General features: G+C 38.1%; 1 protein-coding gene across 4 annotated transcripts in view; it reads left to right on the top strand.

The window, feature by feature from the left end:
- CD99L2 (CD99 molecule like 2) overlaps positions 1-24390 on the top strand; it is a 148740-nt gene that overhangs the window by 95240 nt on the left and 29110 nt on the right. For 2 of the 4 annotated variants that reach the window (XM_087813470.1, XM_087813473.1), the window contains exons 3-5: positions 9791-9859; positions 9970-10056; positions 12060-12125. In XM_087813470.1, the coding sequence (XP_087669596.1) occupies positions 9791-9859; positions 9970-10056; positions 12060-12125 (222 nt within the window). The remainder of the gene's footprint in view (positions 1-9790; positions 9860-9969; positions 10057-12059; positions 12126-24390) is intronic. The other 2 variants (XM_087813471.1, XM_087813472.1) reach the window with 2 other exon arrangements.

Genomic DNA, 24390 nt, shown 5'->3' with positions numbered 1-24390 from the left:
TGTATTCATTTTAGATTTTTTCCAAGAAGTGTTTGATTTCTTCCTTGATCTCATTGGTAACCCATTCATTGTTTAATAACATGCTATTTAGCTTCCATGGGTTTGAATATTTTTTTTGAGTTTTTTTTATACTGGTTGATTTCTAGTTTTATGCCATTGTGATCCAAGAAGACGCTTGATATGATTTCAATCTTCTTGAATTTGTTGAGACTTGTTTTGTGCCCTAACACGTGGTCTATTTTTGAGAATGTTCCATGTGCACTTGAGAAGAATGTGTATGCTGCTCCTTTGGGTTGAAATGTTCTGTAAATGTCAATTAAATCCATTAGATCTAGTGTTTCATTTAAGATCTGTGTTTCCCTGTTGATTATTTGTCCTTAATCTTTCCAATGCTGATAGGGGGGTATTAAAATCTCCCCCTATGATTGTGTTGCTGTCAGTCTCCCCATTAAAGTTCCCCAAGAAAATTTTATATATTTAGGTGTTCCTATATTGGGTGCATAAATGTTTATAAGGGTTATTTCCTCCTGTTGGATTGATCTCTTTAGTATTATGTAGTTACCTTCTTTGTCTTTTGTTATGGTCTTTATTTTGAAGTATGTTTTGTCAGATATAAGTATTGCTCTTTCAAACTTTTTTTTTCATTTCCAATTGCACAGAAGTATTTTATTCCATCTCTTCACTTTCAGCCTGTGTGAATCTTTTGCCCTCAGTTGGGTCCCTTGTAGACTGCATATAAATGGGTCCTGTTTTCTTATCCATTCAGCTACCCTATGTCTCTTGATTGGTGCATTTATTCTGTTTACATTTATGGTTATTATTGATATATACTTATTTAATGCCATTTTTCCCCTTTATGCTGATGTACTTCTCTCATTGTTTCTTCTTTTCTTTAGAGCAGTTCTGTTAGCATTTCTTGCAGTGCTGGTTCGGTAGTACTGAACTCCTTTGGCCTTCTTTTGTCTGGGGAGCTCTTTATTTCACCTTCAATTTTAAATGATAACCTTGCTGGATAGTGCTGTCTTGGTTGCAGGTTCTTGCTTTTCATTACTTTGAGAAATTCATGCCACTGCCTTCTGAGCTGAGGAGTTTCTTTTGAGAGCTCTGTTGTAAGCCCGATGGGAGTTCCCTTTTAGGTCACTGCTTGTCTCGCTCTTGCAGCCCTGAATATTCTCTGTTTGTCCTTAACATCTGACATTTTAATTATGATGTGTCTTGGAGTGGATCTCTTTGGGTCCCTCTTGTTTGGAACCCTTTGTGCTTCCTTAACTTGTGTGGCTTTCTCCCTCTCCAGTGTAGGGAAGTTTTTTGTCATTTTCTCCACCAAGTTCTCTATCCCTTGCTCTCTTTCCTCCCCCTCTGGCAGTCCTATAATGCAAATGTTGTTTTGCTTCATGTTGTCCCAAAGCTCCCTTAGACTGTCATCATTCTTTTTAAGTGTTTTTTCATTTTGCTGCTCTGTTTACATGGTTTCTCTACCTTATCTTCTAAGTCACTTATTCTATCCTCTGCTTCATTGACCCTACTTTCAATTCCTTCCAGCATATTCTTGATATCAGATATAGTATTCTTCATTTCTGCCTAGTTCCTATTTTAGATATTTATCCCTTTTTTCATGTTTTCACTAAGTTCCTCGACCTTACTATTAAGTATCTTGTGGTTCTCATTAATTTCCTTAAGCATCTTTATAACAATTACTCTGAACTCTATTTCTGATAACTTGCTTAACTCCATCTCATCAAACTGTTTTCCTGGCAGTTTTTACTGATCTTTAGTTTTGGGTTTGTTTCTTTGTCTCCCCATTATGGTGTCTCTTAGTGTTTGTATCTATATATTAGATACATTTGCTGTCTCTCAGTCTTGCGGGGTGGGATTTTGGATTTTGTAGTGTGAGTCCAGTGGAGCACAGAGGTGTGTTTTTCTTATACTCCTGACCCCTTTGCTCTGTGTCCCTTTTGTGGGTGTTCCTTTTGTGGGTTCTTTGGGCTCTCCTCTTGTGATTGGGTCTAGATTGTTTTTTACCTGTCCTTGGGAGGACTCTTCTCTCAGTTTGACTGTGTCTCAGCCCCAACCATGTCATCTGAGCTGTTGTACAGGGGCTAGCAAAGCTGGACAACACTCAACTAAACTGCAAGGAAACAAGAGGTTTCTTACCATATCCAGACAATCACAATGAAAACAACCCAAGTGAAAATAGAACTGGGAGAGTGAAGGGAGAACACAAATTCTGAAGGAAAAAAAAGTAAAAAAAAGATAGAAAGAAAAATAAAGCTGGAGAGAGAAATGTATATGATTGTCAATAGTAATGAAAAATTTAAAAATAATAATAATAAACTAAAATAAGATATAAAAAATAGAGAAGTTACTGGGAGGTAATAGAGGCAGAGAAAAGATTCTCAAAGATGGTGAGCAAAAAAATTAAGGAAAGAGAATGGAATAAGATAATAGTTGAAAAATAAAAAATAAAAATATAATAAAGAGACAAACAGAAACTAACAATCTAAGAAAAAGACAGAAAGACAGAAGGGAGAAAAATAAAGGAAAGAAAGAATAGGTAAAAAAAGAAGAAAAAAGTTATGCCAATGCATCAAGAGGAGAGAGAGAGAGATAAAACAAGGGCAGGGAGGGAGTCCCATAAGTGATATGGGAAAAGCTATAGGGAAAAGCAGTAAACTTATTGGTTATAATGATAATGTCCCAGCAATTAAGCAGAGAATATCATGAAAATCTTGATAGTAGAACAAAAGATAAATCAAAACAAAGCAAAAAACCAAAACAAAGCAAAAAACAAAAAACAAGCTAAGCAAAACAGAATTCTTTTTTAACAAATTAATTAAAAAATTTAAATATTAAAAATTTATTAAGTTTAAAAAGAAAACTTTCCTTTCTCTTTTTTTTTAAGGGGAGGGGGATTAAGCAGGTGAGTTTCATCTGGGCAACTTATGTTGTCTGAGGCTCACTGTTTTGTATGTTGACTTCCGTTCTCCTGGGAGGTACTTGTGTATCAGCCAGTGTCAGGAGCTGTCTAGGTTTGGCTCTGGTGTCCTTAAATAGTTGGTTGACCTGAGGCTCTCTGTGGACTACCTCCACTTGTCAGCTATTTTGCAACCTTGTGGCTGCCTGTTTTTATTCATCTTCTGTAGAGTCTTTAGGGTGCAGGAAGGCTAGTGTAGCTAGCTATGTCACTCCCCTTACTTAGAGGTTTCACTGTCAAGCACTCACTGTGAGGGAGTTAGTCTCTGCTCCACAGTCAGCTCCTCAGTCTCTACCTTCTCCTCCAGTTCTAGTTTTCCATACACTGGCCTGTTGCAGTTTCAGTTTTACTTTATTCTGTTGCCTTTTCCGTATGGGAGGTTCAGCAGCCTGTGCTCTGGGTTTAATTAAAAAACATTCCAGTGAGCACTTTGCCTGCCCAGCCCCCAGCATGGGGTTTAAGCTTTTCCTCCAGTTCCCAAACAGTAGTCCCTGAGAGTCTTATTCTTATAAGGTCCTCCTATGAGTTGTTCTCCCTTCCCCCTCAGGACTGTGCCCTGGAGGAAATATCTGGGCCTTCAGTGAGCTGAACCAGCCCCTTTCTTATTGGGGGTAGTGCTCCTAGCCTGCTGAAGAGGTAGGAGTGCTCTGACCCTCCTTTCCCAGATCTGGTTGGCTGATTGCAAGGGCCCATATTTCAAACACTCCACTATGCAGACACAAATTCCAGCTTCCACAGGTCTGTCCACCCAATGCAAGCTAGAAAAGTGGAAGCCAGTTCATCAATTAAAAACTCAAAAAGGCACAAAGCAACACACAAGCAGAGATTGCCCTGCAAGGTCCAGCCACCCCTACACCAAGGCACCTAGCAAGAGGGGACACAAAGTCAGCCCCATGCAGCTCCCCTGCACCCCTGATCTCAGCAAAGCTGGGGCATCTCCTTGTATGCTATCCAGGCACCCCTCAGGGAAGGTCAAAAATCCCAGAATCTGCCCAAGGAGATTTCAGGTGGCTGAAAGAAAACTCCCTCCCACAGGTAGCTCTAGTCAGTCTCTGGTGGTGAGAGGGCTCTCTTTTCCTTCCCTGCACCACACAGATTAAATGCTTTCTGGAGCTCAACACAATGCCTTATAGGAAGGCAGAGGGTCCCTGTATTTGGCTCCTCAGTATAGACCTCTCATCCCTTCCTACTCAGGTGCCACACACTTTGGGACCACCTTTCCTATGGTCAGCACCCTGTGTGAAAGAGGCCTGTGGCAGTTGCCATTAGAAGCTTTATTTCACTGAGAAGGTGTGGTCCCCTCCTCTCAGGCACACTGTTCCCCTGGGTCCCTCTGCCCTCCATGTGGGGCACTCCTCCTCTGCTCCAGGTTTGAGATCCCAGCTTTTAGATGCAAATCCACACTCCCAAGGGGAGGGGGCTTTTCAGCCTCTAGCCCTAGGGCCTCAGAACCCAGCACACGCTTCAGGGGGGACTCCACCTTTCTATTCCCCTCCCCATTACAAGGCTCTTTGGTGTTTCTTCAGTGCTCCCTACTCAAAATATGTCCACTCAGGTATACTTCTCTGGTTTTTCCAAGCTGGTTACACAGTATTTTAGCAATAAATTGAGTCCGTGGCTGGGAGCAGGGGCGCTCCACTTCTTCTCACAGTGCCGCCATCTTCCCAACCTCTGTCCAGAAGATTTTTAGTTCGATGTAGTCCCACTTGTCTATTTGTTTTTTTGGCTGTACTTTTGGTGTCATAGCTAAGAAATCATTACCAAGTCTAATGTCAAGAAAGTTTTTCCCTGTTTTCTTTTAAGATTTGTATGGTTCCAGTGTTTTGTTTATGTCTTTAATCTATTTTTCTTTTCTAAAAAAAATTATAGCAATCCTAGTGAAGTGGAACCTCATTTGGTTTTGTTTGCATTTTCCTGGTGACTATAACTGTGTATATTCCAGACACTAAATCTTTATCAGATATATAATTTACAAATATTTTCTCCCATTTTGTAAGTTGCCTTTTCAATTTCTTTTCTCTCTCTCTCTTTATTCTTTTGTTACTCTTCACCTGAGGATATTTTTCCATTGATTTTTAGAGAGAATGGAAGGGAGGGAGGCAGAGAGAGAGAGGAGAGAGACATTGATGTGAAAGAGACACATTGATTGGTTTCCTCCTGCATGTACCCCAACATGGGAGGGGATTGGACCTGCAACCCAAGTACATGACCTAGACTGGGAATCAAACCTGTGACCCTTCTGTGCACAGGCTGCTGCTGTAACCACTGAGTCACACCTGCCAGGGCTCCCTCCTTCCTTCCTTCCTTCCTTCCTTCCTTCCTTCCTTCCTTCCTTCCTTCCTTCCTTCCTTCCTTCCTTCCTTTTTCTTTCTTTCTATTTTTTAAATTGAATTTATTAGGATGACATTAGTTAATAAAATTCTATATGCTTCAGGTATACAATTCTATAATACATCATCTGTATATTGTATTGTGCATTTACCACCCCAAGTCAAGTCTCCTTCCATCACCATTTATACACCTTTTACCCTCTTCTACATCCACCACCCCCTTCCCTCTGGCAATAACCATACTGTTTTCTGAGTCTTTCTTTTTTTTCTTTGCTTAATCCCCCCACCCTTCTCACCCAGCCTTACCCTCTTCCTCCCTGACATCTGTCAGCCTGGTCTCTGTATCCATGAGTCTGTCTCCACTTTGTTAGTTTATTTTGCTCATTATATTCTGCATATAAGTGAAATCATATGGTATTTGTTAATTTTTATCTAGGAATAGAAGGAAATTTCCTTAACCTGATAAAGGGCATCTATGAAAAAAATCCACTGTAAACATCATTGTTAAAGATGAAAGACTGAAAGCTTTTCTCCTAAGATTAACAACAAACACAGATGTCTGCTCTCACCCCTTCTGTTCAGTATTGTATTTGAAGTCCTAACCAGGGCAAGACAAAGAAAAAAATCATCTAGATTGGGAAGAAAGAAAGAAAACATCTAGTCAAAGGTGACATGATTTTTTATATAGAAAACACTAAAGAATCCAGACCTATGCCCCCCAAAACTATGAGATATAGTTAGTTCAGCAAAGTTGCAGCATATGAAATTGATATACAAAAATCAGTTGTATTTCTATATATTAGCAATTCTCAATCTGAAAATAAAAATAAAAAAATGACTCCATTACAGTAGCACCAAGAAAAATAAAATTTTCAGGAATAAATTTAACCAAGGATGTGTAAAGACTTGTACACTAAGGGCTACAGAACAATGTTGAAAGAAATTAAAGACTCCTAAATAAATGAAACAGCATCCAAAGATCATAAAAGACTCAATATTTTAAGATGGCAGTATTCCAAATTAATCTACAGATTCTATGCAATCACTACCAAAACTCCAACTGCCTTTTTTCTCCCTAGAAATGGATAAACTAATCCTAAAATTCATTTTGAATAGCATGGGGCCCTAAATAGCCAAAATTATCTTGAAAAACTACAAACCTACAGTAAACAAAACAGTGTGATACTGGCATAATAATATGCATGTAGATCAGTGTTATAGAATTGGAAGTCCATACAAATTCCTCATATTTATGGTCAATTGATTTTCTTTTAACTATGTTTTTATTGATTTTTTTTTTTTTTTTTTTTTTTTTTTTTTTTTAGAGAAAGAGGGGGAGAGGGAGAGAGAGAGAGAGAGAGATTGGTTTGAGAAGAAACATGGATTGGTTGCCTCCTACATGCACCCTGACTGGATATTGAACCTGCAACCCAGGTATGTGCCCTGACTGGGAATCAAACCGATGACCTTTCTGTCATGGGACAACACTTGACCAAACTGAACCATACTGCCAGGGCTATGGTAAATTATTTTTTAACAGGGTGCAAGACCACTCAATGGTGGAAATAATTGTCCTTTTAGCAAATGTTGCTTGAACAACTGGATATCCACATGCAAAAGAATGAAGTTGGACCCCTATCTTGCACCATATAAAAAATTACCTCAAAATGGTTTCAGAATCTAATATAAGGACTAAAACCATAAAACTCTTAGAAAAAAAAATGAAGGCGTAAATCTTCATGACCTTTTATTTGGCAACATATTTTTAGAGATGACACCAAAAGAAAAAATAAATTAAACTTCATCAAAATTAAAACCTCTGCTCGCCCTGGCAAGTATGGCTAAGTGGTGAGAGCACTGGCCTACACACCAAAGTGTTGCAGGTTCAATTCCTGGTCAAGGATACATACTTGGGTTGCAGGTTGGCTCCCCACCTCCAGCCGGTGTGTGTGTGTGGGAGGCGACCAATTGGTGTGTGTCTCTCACATCTATGTTTCTCTCTCTCTCCCTCCCTCCCTCCCTTCCACTCTCTGAAAAATCAATGGAAAAAATATCCTCTGGTGAGGATTAACAACAACCCCCCCCCCCAAAAAAAATCCTGTGCATCTAAGTACATTTTCAAGGAACTGAAAAGGCTTATTGAAAAGGCTTATGAAATGTTAGCTTTTGTAAAATGATTTTTTTGGATCTATTGAGATGATTAATGTGTTTTATTTCCCTTTGTTCTGTTAATATTGGATATTTCAGTGATGGATTTTTCTTATGTTGAATTTACCCTTGCATTCTTGGAATAAATCCCACTTGGTCATGGTGTATAACCCTAATATGGTGTTGGATTTGGTTTGGTAGTATTTTGTTGAGGATTTTGCATCTATTCATAAGATTTATAGGTCTGTAATTATCTTGTGGATGTGTCTGGCTTTGGTATTAAGACCTCATAAAATGAGTTAGGAAGTCTTCCATTCTGTATTTTTTGGAAGAATTTAAAGAGAATTGGTGTTGATATTTCTTTAAACATTTGGTAGACATTACCAATGTAGCCTTCTGGTTCTGGAGTTTTCTTTCTGGAAAGTTTTTAAATTAGTAATTCAATCTCTATACTTGCTATAGGTCTAGTAAGGTTTTCTGTTTCTCCTTGATTCAGTTTTGGTAGTTTGTGTATTAATCAGAATTTTTCCATTTATTATCCATTACAATAATTTATTGTAATATAATTGTTCATAGTATTCTTTAATAAGCCTTTTCATTTCTGTATGGTTGGTGGTGATATCTTCTCTGTCATTCCTGAATTTAGTAATTTGAATCTTTCTTTTTGTCTTGGTCAATCTGCTGACAAGTTGTAAATTTTGTTGAAAGAACCAACTTTTTGGTTTTGTTTACTTTCTCTATTATTTTATATTCTCTAATTTATTTCTTATATAATAATTTCTTCTTTATGCTTGATTTAGATTTATTTTCTTCTACTTTTTCTAGTTTATTAATATGAAAGAGTTAGGTTTTTGATTTGAGATCTTTTTTTAATGTAGATGTTTACAGTTAGAAATTTCTCCCTGAGCACTACTTGTACAACAACATATAAGTTTTGGTATATTGTGTTTTCATTTTCATTCATCTCAAAGTGTTTTATAATTTCCATTGTGATTTCTTCTTTGACCCATTGGCTATTAAGAGTGTGTTGTTTAATTTCCATATAATCGTGAATTTTCCAAATGACCTGTTAATGATTACTATTTTCATCTTATTGTGGTTGGAGAATACAATTTGTGATTTTAGTATTTTTAAATATATTGAGGTTTGTTTTGTAGATTAGCATATTTTCTATCCTGTAGAATGTTCCATATGTACTTGAGTAGAATGTATTTTCTGTTATTGGGAGGTATGTTCTATAGATGGTAGGTCTAATGTTGCTCAAGTCTTATACTTCCATTTTGATTTTCTATCTAACTGTTCTATGATTGAAAGGATGGTATTGAAATCTCCAACTATTTTTCCCTTCAGGTTTGTCATTTTTGCCTTATGTATTCTGAGGCTTTGTTATTAGATACATATATGTTTAAAATTGTATATCTTCCTGCTGGATTCATTGTTTCATCATTATAAAATGTCACTTTTGCAACAATGTTTGTCTTAAAGTCTGTTTTATCTGATATAGCTACTCCAGCTCTCTTATGGTTCCTTTTTGCATTCTATAACTGTATGCATCATTTTACTTTCAATTAATTTCTATTTTGTTGTTTTTTTCTTGAGTAGTCAATAATTATTGAGTGATTGCTGTGTATACTTAAATCTGTTTCATCTCTGCCTTTTCCATTACTTAAATTTTCTTTGTCTCTACTACACTACTAATATTATAACAGTTACAATATAGTCTTGATGTTTAAGAAAAGAAACTATTGGAAAACTTGTGCTTGGCATACCCTGTAATCGATGCGAAAGAATTCCATAATTTTAAAGGAATATGGTTGAGCCCATAAACCTAATATTTGCAGTAGTTGCCACACTGATATAAAATATTTTCTTGGTGTTATAATCACTTGCAGCTTATAAGACACTCTCATACTCTACTGTGAACATTACCTCCATCCATCCTTGGGCAGTAGTGTCTGTGGTTATGCTGCCAGGTTGATAGTGGTGGAAAACAAGACTTGAAGCACTCAAAGGCCATGCTCAAGCTCTGGAACTCACTGGACCATGTGATCATCTCTAGGAGATGGGGCTAAAGCCCCAGCTCCATTAATCACCAGGTTACATGTGGGACAATGTCCATCTCACCACCTATCCTCTGAAGAAATGTGAGCAGAACTTGTCTCATTTAAACCTCCTACATCTCCTCATCCTTCTCTAAGTGATTCTCAGAGGCTTAAGAGGGGCCCTGAGAACCAAGACAAGGGTACACTACTCATGATGGGACTTTCCTGAGACATGAAGTGGCTGTTGTATTTTGTTACTGAATGTGCTCTCTTGTTCTCTCCTCTCTCTCTTTTAGAGAGATGGGACCATGTCACCACCACAACTAAAAGGCCAGGAATGACCAGAGCTCCAGCAAAGCTTGCAGGTAACAAGCTTCTCTGAGGAAGACAGTAAGGAAAGACCCCGTGGAGCTCCCTCTGGGGTAGTGTCTAAGTGGGCTACCTGTCATTTAACCAATTGATTTTCTCTTTTAAGAAGTAGATGATTTCAACTTGGCTGATGCTTTGGATGATCAAAATGATCAAAATGATGGCCACAAGGAACCAAGTGCAGGAGGAGGAGGTAAGTTGTAGCTGGTTGAAAGCACTGACCAGCACTATAGCTCACTGGTTGAGTTGTAGCTTATTAATTATTACATCCACAGAGCCACTCCTGGCCTGGCAGAGCTGGGGGCACTTCAAGGCACAGGAGAACCCTAAAATAGTGTTTTCAAACTTTTCGGACTCCCAAAATTATTGAGGATCTCAAGGGTTTTTGGCTATGTGGGTCACATCTATCAATGTTTATCATCTTTGAACTTAAAACTGAAAAAAATTAAGTATTTATTAATTTAAAATGAACAACAATAAACCTATGCATGTTAACATAAATAACATAGTTTTATGTGAAATAACTATACTTGGCAAGACAAAAATGGAATTTAGTGAGAAGCTTTTTTTGTACATTTTTGCAAATTTATATGATGGCTATCTTAGTGGAAGAACTAGAGTTCTCACAGCTGGTTCTGGATTCAGTTGTAGCATGTTGTAATGGTTGAAGTATATGAAATAAATCTGGCCTCATTTAGATATGCAGCTGGAAAAGGGAGGAATACTTCTATAGGCTTTTCAGATCATTGCGGACATTCTTTGATAAGACACTAAAAACTTAAACTCAACCAGTGGTTGTTTCTTTTAGGTTAAGTGCAGTGTGGAATATGAAATCATATCAATGAACTTCCCATAATTGAGTTAAACCCCACAAGACTCTTCTTGCACTCTCAGTGGAACTTTTACCCATTCTTGGTTTTGTACATTGTGCTTTGATCATTTGGAAAATATTGTTGTCCCAAGGTCTTTTGATCTTCCAAAAAATGCCATGTTTCATCATGCAATACTTAGAATTCACTGTTTTTAATATTACCACCCATCTCATTAGAAAAAGTCTTTAAGGATGTGGAAGCTATTAAGCTCACATTGGTAGATATAGATTTTTTTGAAATTTTAACTCTTGTTTGAAATCTTATCATTGACAACAAATACAGCCAGTGATTTTAAGTGACAGCCTCATTTCATTCATTTTCAAGAAATCATCAGCCAAGTATTTAAGCTGCCACAACCATAGTCTGCCCATCATTCATTCTTTCCAGTAAAAGTTGTCTTCATGACACAGAGCAGCTAATACAACTCAAAACTGAAACAACCACACAGGTGCTGTTTGAACCAACTATAATACTTTGGAGTGCAACAGAAATGCTTTAAGCATTCTTTTATTTCATCACATAGAATATTGAAAGGTGTCTAGTTAGTAGTTGAGCTCTAATAAAATTAATTACTCTGTTTCCTCGTATTAGTTTCAATTGCTGCATAACAAGTGATCCCAAACTTAGTGAGTTAAGACAATATATATTTATTATCTCAGTTTCCTTTGTTGGGGAGTTCAGGAACAGCTAAGCTGAATTTTCTGTTTAGGGCCTCATGTAGCAGTCAAGGTATTGACCAAATCTGTGGCCTCATCTGGGGTTGGGTTCTCTTCCAAGGTCATGTAGTTGTTAGCTGAGTACATTTCCTTGCAGTTGTAGAACTAAAGGCTGTTTATTTCTCCAGGACCAGCAGGAGAAAAACAGAGTACAGAGACAGAGGTGCGTAGAGTAGGAGAAGAAGACTAACTCTGTTGTTTCTAGTATCTGAGCTCAGAAAAGGTCTCAACCCTGTTTTAAAGGTCTCATCTGATTAAGTCAGGCCTATTCAGGATAATCTCCCTTTTGATGAATATAAAGCCATACTTTTTTGGTGCCTTAATTACATCTACTAAATCCCTTCACTTTTGTCATGTAATATAGGCTAATCACAGGAGCAGTAGCCATCCTATTTGTGGTCCTGCTGGCACTTAAAGTAATGGGATGACAGGTATACTAGTGGGAGGGAATCTTGGGGGCCATCTTAGAATTTTGCCTACCACATTGATCAAGAATATTCTTAAATGGCAATCATTTTCTGGGGTTGTTGGGCAACATTAACTAACGCAAGTTTCTTGTCATTAAAAAATGTTTTCTGTTATTGAACTGTATATTCTTTTTTCTCCAGGTTTTTCAGACAAGGATCTGGAAGACATATTAGGGGGTGGTGACTACAACCCTGACAAAGGTAGAGGTAGGAACATTGATCTGTCTGAACACCTTATTCTCACTTAAAATGTGATTACATTGTCACTAGGTTGATTGAACCATTCTTAGCCTCTGGGAAGTCAGAGGTAGTTCCCAGACATCAGTACTTGCAACTTGGGGTTCACTTGGAATGATGTAGACTTTGCAGCTCAAGGAGGAGAGTTTATAATCCAATTTTGAAAAGCTACACATTTTCCGTGATGTTCCTTAAGCCAGGGTGCTGCATGTGTTAATATCTCTACACTAGAAGAAGCCATTTGCCAAGGCAGCACCAATTACAGTAACCGAGGGATGCAGGACTCATTGGGAAGAGTCCCCCAGCTGGGGAGCCTATCACCCTTGGGATGGGAGAAGCAAAAATTATTGTGAGAAGCATTTTTTAAAGAGACTCATAGCAAGCAAAACATCTTTCAAAATATCTTTTTATTTTGACATAGTCTAAGACTCACAAGAAGTTGTAAAAATTGTTAAGGAGTATTCCTGTGTACCTGTCACCTAGTTTCCCCTGTCTTACATAACCACAGTGCATTGTAAAAACCAGGAAGCTGATATTGGTATAATACTGTTATTAAGTCAAGGGTAGTCCTTATTTAAATTTCATTAGATTTCACATGCGCTTGTGTGTGTGTGTGTTTGTGTGTATGTGCACCTGTGTGCATGTAGGTCTATCAAATTTTATCACAAGTGTAGATTTTAGTAACCATGAGCACAATCAGGATGCAGAAAGAAGAACTCTTTCATCACAAGGGAACTCCCTCATGCCATCCTTTCATAGTCATATTCTCCCCCAAAGCCAGATATTTTTAATTCTCCAAAATGCCAATGATGCAAACCTTTTATCATAATATATGTCCAGATGTGACCCTAACATGGAGAAATTTTAGCCAGACTTGATATGACAAAACAGGTTATGGTTGTAATTTGTGATTATTACTTATGGTTGTAACCTGTTATGATGGTACATTAAGATTATAGACCACATGTTAAGACACAAAACAATTCTCTACAGATTCAAGAAGATTGAAATCATATCAAACATCTTCTCAGATGTTTACACCATGGAATGCTTCCAGCTATAAAAAAGGATCTCTTACCGTTTGAGACAGCATGGATGGAACTGGAGAGTATTATGCTAAGCAAAATAAGCCAGTCAGAGAAAGACAAGTGTCATGTAATCTCACTCATGTGGAATCTAATGAACAAAATAAACCAATGAACAAAATAGATCCAGAGTCACAGAAGCATGGAACAGACTGAGGAACCTCAGAGGGAAGGCAGGAATGGGTGGGTGGGAAGAGATTAATCAAAGAACTTATATGCATATATGCATAACCCAGGGACACAGACAATAGTGGAGAGAAGGCCTGGGGCGTGGGTGCAGGGTGCAGGGAATCAATGGTAAGAAAGGGGGGACATTTGTAATACTTTCAACAATAAAGATAAATTAAAACATAAAAAAATATTGTAACTTGTGGTTATGATGGCTAGTGGTTGTAATTATCATGATGGTAACCTGTTCTGATGGTAAGTTTTGGTTGTAGCAGTTTGTGGCTTTAACTTGCTGTGATGGTAGGTTGTTGCAGTTATGAATATAAGAAGTCACAAGTGTATCTGGTTGTAACCCTGTTATACTCCCTGACATCCTGGTAGTGGTACTAGCATTTACTCCTTTCTTGCAGGAATTGTATGCTTTTTATATGGGAACAGTGTTTTCTTCTGATCAAACAATACTGTAGTCAAATCTGTCCTTCAGAACACCTTTTCAGACACTGTCATCTTGAGTAAAAAGCTCTAAAGGCCTCTAAATGAACCTTGCAGGTGTCAGGAAAACATGGAACATCTAAAGGGCAAACTTAGCAAATGAACCAATTACTCCTGGGTGACAAATGATATTTCCACATGGGGAGATGAGGGCAGTAGTAGTTTATGTATGCATGCACATGAATAAAAGTCTGAATGACATGTCAGGGGGTTTCCTTATTAAAAATGAATGCTTTAGCAAGGAGGAAGTGTTAAGAAATTTATTAATTAAGCTCATATTTGAACTTCTCTTGTAAAGAATAATCAGTTTTTAGCTTAAGTTGTGCCCTCTGTAATTATAGATGTCAGTAAAAGAAGATAAAAGAGGTCCTAGCAAAAAATACAAGTGTGAAATTGAAACATGGTTATGATAAGCACACAAATTCTCAGACACTGTCCTCTGTGTCAACATGCTAATGCCATGAGTGAAGATAAAATAATCACCTTTAAATAAATGATGCTCTTCAGCCTAAAAACAATCATAATTCATGCATTTCCAATCTTGGTTCTTAGGCACATAGACTCAACTATAGTTTTGGAGTGTATTTCTGAAATGTTAGTTGTTATGTATTTTTTCTCAAGAAAACATTTCTGCTGGCCTTATAGGAGCCCCATATGTTGTCTGTAGGTGACAGTGACAGTCTCTTGTCAACAGGTTACATCTATTGTCTCACCTCCCACCTCCCTACTAAATCCCTGTTGAGTTTACTGTTGATGGTTTGCTCAGGCTAAAGAATCCACTGGCTCTCCTTATTCACTTGCCACTGATATTGCCACATTAACTGACAATGCTGCAAGTTACGTGGGTCTCCTTTAGCAGCAGCAGTACAGTTGCTTGTTTTTATGGCCTGTTTGCTCCTCCCCAGTTGAACTAGTCTGGGAGAAGGGGAAATGCAAGCAAGCATTGGCAAGAAGGCTTCAGACCCCAGCCCAGGCCCTTGTCATCTCTGCTTGGATCATTACCCTAACGTCTTAACTCATCTCCTGGATGCAGTTTTTCCTCCATGCAGTGGCCAGAGAGAACCATCAGGACCATGAAAGTGATCTTGTCAGACCTCTGCTTAAAACTATTGTCTAATAATGAAAAGATAGCCAAGTTAAAAGTGAGCATAAGATTTGAACAGGAACTTCACAAAGGAAGTTATACGAAGATGCTCAAAATAGTTTTTCATTAAGGAAATGCAAATTAAAACCACAGTGAGATATCATAACATACCCACAAGAATGGCTAAATTTAGACTGGCAATACCAAATGTTAGTCTGGATGTGGATCAATTGAAACTCTCATATGTTGTTGGTGGGAATGTAAAGTTTCTTATAAAACTGAACATAGACCTATCCAGTGACCCGGCAATTTCAGGTATATTCAAGAGAAATGAGAGCTTATGTCTAAAAAAGACTTGTAAAACATGCTCATCACAGCTTTATCTATAATAGCAAAATAAAAACAAAAAACTGGGAGCAGCTCAAGTATCAATAGGAGAATCAGTGGATAGATAATGTATGATATACACTCATACAATGGAATAAATTACTGACACACATAAAAACATGGATACATGTCAAAATATTATGCTGAGTGAAAGAAGCCAAAGGAAAGAAGAGTACATACTATATGAGTCCAAACATATGAAGCTGTAATACTTGCAAACTAATCTGTTACGTTAGAAATGAGATCCATGGCTGCCAGAGCTAGGATGTGGACGGGAAGTGATTGGGCAGGGACACAAGATAACTTTCTGGGGTGATGGTAATGTCCTGTATTTTAGTGTACTGAGTTTTGTAAGTATATTCATCTACTAAGACTTATCAAATGATACACGTAAGATTTATGTATGTAAACTTTACCTTAAAAAGGAATCATAAGCAAACGTGGAACTCTAAATATGTTTAGAGGTGAGTGTACTGATATCTCTGACCTACTTTGAAATGCATCACAAAAATAAGAAAGGGGTGGATGGACATATGATAAAGCAAATAATGCAAAATATTCATTATAGAATCCAGATGGTAGATTTATGAGTGTTCACTCTACAGTGCTTTCAGCTCTTTTGGATGTTTGAAAATTTTCTTAATTAAATGTTTGGGAAAGTTTTTTTAAAGAAGCAAAAAACAAAAGTCTCTTTAATGGCTCCCCACTGCCTAAAAGATATGTTAATATCCCTTTGCCTTCTGCCCTGTCTGGTTCCTTTTATCTTCAAACATACATATGAACTGGTCTTTGTGCTTTCACATTCTATTTCTCTGTCTAAAAAGCCTTTCTTCCACCAGATGAATTCCCACTCATTCCCCAGAGTGTGCTAAGCTACCCATTCTTCAAGAGAAACCTCAGAAATTGCTTCTTCTATGGAGGCTCCTATGTGGCCCTATTTCTCTATCCCATCTTGGCCCTATGGTGCAACATCCATCTCCTGCCTCTGTGTTCTAGAATCTCTCATTCCTGCTGGTACGGTGTAGCACTTACCACACCAAGTCATACCAGAGACATGTATATCTTTTTCACTCCTGCTAGATCTGGCTTCCTGAAAGCAAGCACCTTTTTTCTTGTATATTCCTGATACCCCAAATAAATGTGCTGAAATTGGGGAGATTAGGATGGAACAAACACCTGGCTTTGCTCTCTACCCTGTTACGCACATCTCCCCTTGAAGGGAAGGATGACACATTTGATTGGCTAGGCTGATGATCCTCTGAGCCACATCAGTGATGGAGTAATAGCATGAAATGCTTTTTCCTGAATCCCAAAGGGAGTGAGGAAGCCCTGGGCAATCCATGTAGCTGCCTGTGTGTGCACTCTTATAATATGTGAACTGTATGATCTGGCCTATAAACTCAACCCCCCACCACCCTCCAGGTAAGCTCTAAGGTAATTTTGTGAGAGGGGAGAGAAGTAGTAGGAAGCTTCCATCTGACTTCAGACCATGTTTTCTAATATAGTACACAGAAACCCTGACCTTGAGGGCGCTAGTGTACTTGTCTAACCCCTTCATAAAGTGCATGCCTTATCTGATCTTTCTCTGGCTCCTTGCATCTGTTCTCAAACTGGTAAAGGACCTGGAGAGGAAGAGGGGTGTCAATAGCACCCTCAGATCACCCTCCACTGGCATGTTGGTCAGAAAACTCTTAGTAAGTTGACCCACAGAATCAACTGGGGATGAGAGAGGGGCTGGGCTGAGGGAAAAAAGTGGGTTGGGGAGGGAGCAGAACTGGACAGTCCATTGCTCATGCTTTCCCTTCTCTAAGGCAACAAGCTTTCTATCCTCAGGGAGAGTCCTCCTTAAAGATCTTTCTGGGACAGCAGCTATTCATTGCTCTAGCTAGATATTTTATCCCCTTCTTGTTTTCTCTGGACCTTCCCTGAACTTCTGAGTCTGCTCAAAGCTAGCATTTTGGTGACCAGCTTGTTTCTGGCAGTCCTTGGAGCCTTGGATCATAGGGAATGGGTGTCTTCAGGGAGGGCCTTTCATTTGCTTCAGTAGCAAATCCTCCCTGCATTGCAAATAACACCATAAAGAGAGGAGCCCCACCTGGAACTTTTTCTTGGAGTTCTAAAGGTGAAACTTGCTATGCAGCATCCAGTGCTCCACTATGCTGATGTCTTTGTGTCAGCATCTCCTGCTACTGGATCTAGCAACCTACATGCTAGATTTACTGTTATATGCTACTTGTTTGTAACTAATTTGGGCTCATGAGGCAGAAAATACTACTTTTTTTTTCCCAACAGAAAAGAATATATAATGTTAGAATCAAATTGAGTGCCTTTTTACTCTCAGATGACAATTTTTAAGGCCTAAAGCATGTAGTTCTTAAAAACTGAGGCAAAATTCAAAATCCATACTTTTTTTAATCCTTACCCAAGGATATTTTTTTTATTGTTGATTTGAGAGAGAGAGAGAGAGAGAGACCGATGTGAGAGAGAAACATCGATCGGTTGCCTCCTGCGTGAGCCCCAACTGAGAGCTGAACCCACAACCTAGGTATGAGCCCTGGTTGGGAATCGAACCCACAACCATTTGATGTAAGGAACGATGCTCCAACAAACTGAGCCATCCATCCAGGGCATGCTGCCACTTTAAAAAAATAATAATGAAAATCAATTTTAAAAATGTGAAGTCCCAACTGTGGCTATTTCCCAATATATTAATAAAAGTCAGAATATTAATAAAAGTTCTTAAGTACATAAATATTTCCCCTAGCAGTTCTAGATATAATCTTCCCATGTTACTCTCCATGCCCTTGGCAAATCAGATGTGTCAGGAACTCACTGTGAGCTGGGGGGTAGTACTGTTGTCAGAGAAGGGCAAACATGTGCATTGTGTTCCTGCCTCCCAGGGATGTGTCTGTGTAGGACTCAAGACTGATGTGTGTGTATGTGTGCATCGTTGTCTTTTTGTATTTGAAGATGCTGAGGATATATAACACTGCTATTGACCTCCGGGCTTATTTATTACTTTCGTTGACCTCAGAGCTTATTTATGACTTCCTCACTGAGGCAATGCGTCCTATTCTACAGTGTTCCTTGTAGCTATAGTGGTCACTATAGCTATGATGGGCACTACAGCTGTGGGGGCCTCCCTATAGCTACGGGGCTTGCCATAGCTATGTTGGTTGCTATAGCTACAGTGGCTGCTATAGCTACAGCACTCACTATATCTATGGCAGTCACCATAGTTTCAGGGGTCCCTGTTAGCTACAGTGGCAGTTTCTATAGCTATGATAGTCATTATTGCTACAACAGTGCTCCATAGAGCTACAGTATTCCATGTATAGGTTTACATACTCAAAAAAATTGAAGTATGAGATATGCTGTACAGGTGAATTTCTAGTACAATAGAGGACTACTCTAGTCTCTTTAATATATAATCTTGCTCTATATAAGTAGGAATACTAAACACTGTCCTTGAAAACAGAGATCCTGCCAGTGAGCTGTGAAATAGCCACTTTAAGCTGCCTCTCCAGTTGTGGAAAAATACAGGGGGATAGATTTGCTTGGGGCTTGCATATTTTAAACATTTTATAAATTATATGAAAAATACTGTTTTGTCAACTAGGAAGAATCACAAGTAATATTTTGGAGTATATGCTTGCAGTACTTTATCTCTGCATAACTATACATTGTAGATATTTGTGTTTATTTTTATTAAAATGGTATCATGCTACCTTTTATTTTATTTTTAATCCCTACCCAAGGAAAGAAGGGAGGAGAAAGAGAGAGAGAGAGAGAGAGAGAAACACATAGATTGATTACCTCCGCCACAGGCATCGTCCAGGGCTGGGGATGAAGCATGTAACCGAGGTATGTGCCCTTGACCAGAATTGAACTCAGGACCCTTCAGTCTACAGGATGATGCTATACCAACTGAGCCAAACCAGCTAGGCCACGCTACCTTTTTATATTTATTTATTTATTTATTTATTTATTTATTTATTTATTTATTTATTATTATTTATGCATTTTTAATTTTATTTTTGTTTAAAATATTACAGATGTCTTTTTTTTTCTCCCCAATGACCCGTTCCACCCTGTCTCATCCCCCTCCCTAGTCCCTATCCCCACCATTGTCCTTGTCCTTGGGTTGTGCATATATGCATATAAATTCTTTGGTTACTCTCTCCCCCTACACCGACCCACCCTCCTCCAGCCCTCTGACATTCCTTAGTCTAATCTATGCTTCCATGTCATTGAATCTATTCTGCTCATCAGTTTATTAAGTTCTTTAGATTCCTCATATAAGTGACATCATGTGATGTTGTTCTTTCTCTGCCTGGCTTATTTCACTTAGCATAATATTCTCCATGCCCATCCATACTGTCCCAAATGGTACGAGATTCTTCTTCTTTACAGCTGCGTAGTATTCCATGGTGTATATATCCCACAGCTCTTTTACCCACTCATCTACTGATGGGCACTTGAGCTGTTTCCAGATCTTAGCTATTGTAAACTGTGCTGCTGTGAACAACGGGGTACATATATTCTTTCTAATTAGTGTTTCAGGATTCTTAGGATACATTCCCAGGAGTGGAATCACTGGGTCAAAAGGCAGCTCCATTTCTAATTTTTTGAGGAACTCCATACTGTTTTCCATAGTGATTTCAGCAGTCTGCGTTCCCACCAGTGGTGTACCAGGGTTCCCCTTTCTCCACATCCTCGCCAGCACAATTCATTTGTTGATTTGTTGATGGCAGCCATTCTTACAGGTGTGAAGTGATACTTCATTGTGGTTTTAATTTGCATCTCTCGGATGATTAGTGACATTGAGCATTTTCTCATGTGTCTCTTGGCCATCCGTATGTCCTCTTTGGAGAAGTGTATATTCAGGTCCTTTGCCCATTTCTTAATTGGGTTGTTTGTCTTTCTCTTGCTGAGTAGTATGAGTTCTTTGTACATTTTGGACATTAGCCCCTTATCAGATACATCCTTGGCAAATAGGTTTTCCCAGACCATGGGGTTCCTTTGTATTTTGAGGCTGTTTTCTTTTGCTGTGCAGACGCTTTTTAGTTTGATGTAGTCCCATATGTTTATGTCTCCTTTTGTTTCTTTTGCCCAAGGAGATGTATCAGTGAAAATTCCACTATGTGGGATGTCTGTGACTTTACTGCCTATGTTTTCTTCCAGGACTTTTATGGTTTTGTGACTTACATTTCAGTCTTTTATCCATTTTGAGTTTATTTTTGTGTATGGTGAAAGTTGGTGGTCTAGTTTCATTTTTTTGCATGTGCCAGTCCAATTTTCCCAGCAAGACTTATTGAAGAGACTGTCTTTACTCTATTGTATGCTCTTGCCTCCTTTGTCAAATATTAACTGACCATAATGGCATGGGTCTATTTCTGGGGTCTCTGTTCTTTTCCATTGATCTATATGCCTGTTGTTGTACCGATACCAGGCCATTTTGATTACAATGACTTTGTAGTCCACTTTGAAATCCAGTATTGTGATCCGTCCCACTTTGTTCTTTTTTCTCAAGATGGCTGCAGCTATTCGATGTCTTTTTGGTTCCATATAAATTTTCGAAATGTTTGTTCTAGGTCTGTGAAATATACTGTTGGTATTTTAATAGGAATTGCATTAAATTTATAAATTGCTTTACGTAGTATGGGCATTTTAATGATATTAATTCTTCCAATCCATGAGCATGGTATATTCTTCCACTTGTTTAAATCTTCCTCTATTTCTTTTTTCAGTGTCCTGTAGTTTTCTGAGGACAATTCTTTTACATCCTTGGTTAAGTTTATTCCTAGGTATGTTATTTTTTTAGTTGCAGTGGTAAATGGTATCTTTTTTTAGTTTCTCTCTCTGAAAGTTCATTGTTGGTGTATAAGAATGCCATTGATTTCTGGATGTTGATTTTGTATCCAGCTACCTTGTCAAATTCGTTTATCAAATCTAGTAGAACTTTGATGGAATCTTTAGCGTTTTCTAAGTACAATATCATGTCATCTGCAAATAATGACAGTTTTACTTCCTCCTTTCCAATTTGGATACCTTTTATGTTTTCTTCCAATCTGATGGCTGTGGCTAAGACTTCCAGTACTATGTTGAATAAGAGTGGTGAAAGTGGACACCCCTGTCTTGTTCCTGTTTTTAAGGGAAATGGTTTTAGTTTTTGCCCATTGAGTATGATGTTGGCTGTAGGTCTGTGATATTTGGCCTTTATTATGTTGAGGTATGATCCCTCTATTCCCACTTTACTGTGAGTTTTTATCAGAGATGGGTGCTGGATTTTGTCAAATGCTTTTTCTGCATCTATTGATATGATCATGTGATTTTTGTCCTTCATTTTGTTTATCCAATATATCACATTTATTGATTTGCGGATGTTGTACCAGCCTTGCATCCCTGGAATAAATCCACCTTGGTCATGATGTATGATCTTTTTAATGTATTGCTGGATCTGGTTTGCTAGTATTTTAGTGAGGATTTTAGCATCTATGTTCATCAGGGATATTGGCCTGTAATTTTCTTTCTTTGTAGTGTCTTTATCAGGTTTTGGGATGAGGATGATGCTTGCCTCATAAAAAGAGTTTGGGAGTTTTCCCTCCTCTTGAATTTTCTGGAATAGTTTGAGTAGAATAAGTGTCAATTCTTTGAATGTTTGGTAAAACTCGCCTGTAAATCCATCTGGTCCAGGACTTTTGTTTGCTGGGAGTTTTTTGATTCCTGCTTCAATTTCATTAGTTGTTATTGTCCTATTCAGGTTTTCTGCCTCTTCTTGATTCAGCTTTGGAAGGTTGTATGCTTCTAGGAATATGTCCATTTCCCCTATGTTGTCCAATTTGTTGGCATGTAGTTGCTCATAGTATTTTCTTACAATCCTTTGTATTTCTGTTGGGTCAGTTGTTATATCACCTCTTCATTTCTGATTTTATTTATTTGGGTCCTCTCTCTTTGTTTCTTAGTGAGTATGGCTAAAGGTGCATCAATTTTATTTATCTTTTTGAAGAATCAGTTCTTGGTTTCTTTGATTTTTTTCCTATTTTTTTTTTTAGTCTCTATGTCATTAATTTCCACTCTGATCTTTATTATTTCCTTCCTTCTACTTCTTCAGGGCTTTTCTTGCTGTTCTTGTTCTAGTTCTTTTAGTTGTTGTGTTAGATAGTTCATTAGATCTTTTTCTTGTTTGTTGAGATAGGCCTGTAATGCTATGAATTTTCCTCTCAGGATTCTTTTCGCCGTGTCCCATAGGTTTGGGATTGTTGTCTGTTGATTTTCATTACTTTCCAAGAAGCGTTTGATTTCTTCCTTGCTCTCATTGGTAACCCATTCATTGTTTAATAACGTGCTACTTAGCCTCCATGTGTTTGAATATTTTTGAGTTTTTTTTAAAATGGCTGATTTCTAGTTTCATGGCATTGTGATCCAAGAAGATGCTTGAGATGATTTCACTCTTATATTTGTAGAAACTTTCCCTGTTCCCTAACACGTGGTCTATTTTTGAGAATGTTCCATGGACACTTGAGAAGGATGTGTATTCTGCTGTTTTGGGGTGAAATGTTCTGTAAATGTCAATTAAATCCATTAGGTCTAGTGATTCATTTAAGGTCTGTGTTTCCCTGTTGATTTTTTGTCTTGATGACCTGTCCAATGCTGACAGTGTGGTGTTGAAGTCCCCCACTATGATTGTGTTGCTGTCAATCTCCCCCTTAAAGTCCACCAAGAAATTTTTTATATATTCAGGTGCTCCTATGTTCAGTACATAAATGTTTATAAGGGTTATTTCCTCCTGTTGGATTGATCCCTTTAGTATTATGTAATGACCATCTTAGTCTATTGTTATTGTCTTTATTTTGAAGCCTGTTTTGTCAGAAATAAGTATTGCTACTCCAGCTTTCGTTTTCTTTTCATTTGCCTTTAATATTTTACCCCATCCCTTCACTTTTGGCCTGTGTGAGTCTTTTGCTCTCAGGTGGGTCCCTTGTAGACAGCATATATTTGGGTCCTGTTTCCTTACCCATTCATCTACTCTATGTCTTTTGATTGGACCATTTATTTTGTTTACATTTAAGGTTACTATTGATATAAACTTATTTAATGCCATTTTTCCCATTTATGCTGGTGTACCTTTCTCTCACTATTCCTTCTTTTTCTTAGAGCAGTCCTTTTAACATTTCCTGCAATGCTGGTTTCCTGCTACTGAACTCCTTTGGCCTTTTTTTGTCTGAGAATCTCTTTATTTCACCTTCAATTTTAATGATAGCCTTGCTGGATAAAGCAATCTTGGTTGCATGTTCTTGCTTTTCATTACTTTGAGAACTTCATGCCACCCCCTTCTGGCCTGAAGAGTTTCTGTTGAGAAATCTGCTGTCACCCTCACGGCAGTTCCCTTGTAAGTCATTGCTTGTCTCTCTCTTGCAGCCCTGAATATTTTCTCTTTGTCCTTGACATTTGCCATTTTAATTATGATGTGTCTTGGAGTGGGTCTCTTTGGATCCCTCTTGTTTGTAAACCTCTGTGCTTCCTGAACTTGTTTGGCTTTCTCCCTTGGCAGCGTAGGGAAATTTTCTATCATTATTTTCTCCTCGAAGTTCTCTATGCCTTGCTCTCTTTCCTTCCCCTCTGGCTTTCCTGTAATGCGAATGTTGTTTCACTTTATGTTGTTCCAAAGCACCCTTAGACTGTCCTCATGCTTTTTAAATGTTTTTTCTTTTTGCTCTTCTGATTGAATGATTTTTTTCTACCTTGTCTTCTAAATCACTTATTCTATCCTCTGCTTCATTGAGCCTGCTTTTAATTCCTTCCAGTGTATTCTTGATATCAGGTACCGCATTCTTTATTTCTGTCTGATTTTTGTTTATGTTAAGTATCTCTTTTTTCATGTTTTCCCTAACGTCTCCAATCTTATCCTTTATTGCCTTGTTTTTCTCTTTAAGTTCCTTGAACATCATCATCAATACTCTGAACTCTCTTTCTGATAACTTGCTTAACTCTATCTCATCAAAGACTTCTTCATTTC

This window comes from Miniopterus natalensis, chromosome X (assembly GCF_054644295.1).
Source record: "Miniopterus natalensis isolate mMinNat1 chromosome X, mMinNat1.hap1, whole genome shotgun sequence".
In the NCBI taxonomy this organism is placed as follows: Eukaryota; Metazoa; Chordata; class Mammalia; order Chiroptera; family Miniopteridae; genus Miniopterus; species Miniopterus natalensis.
This window is presented reverse-complemented; position numbering and strand designations above follow the sequence as displayed.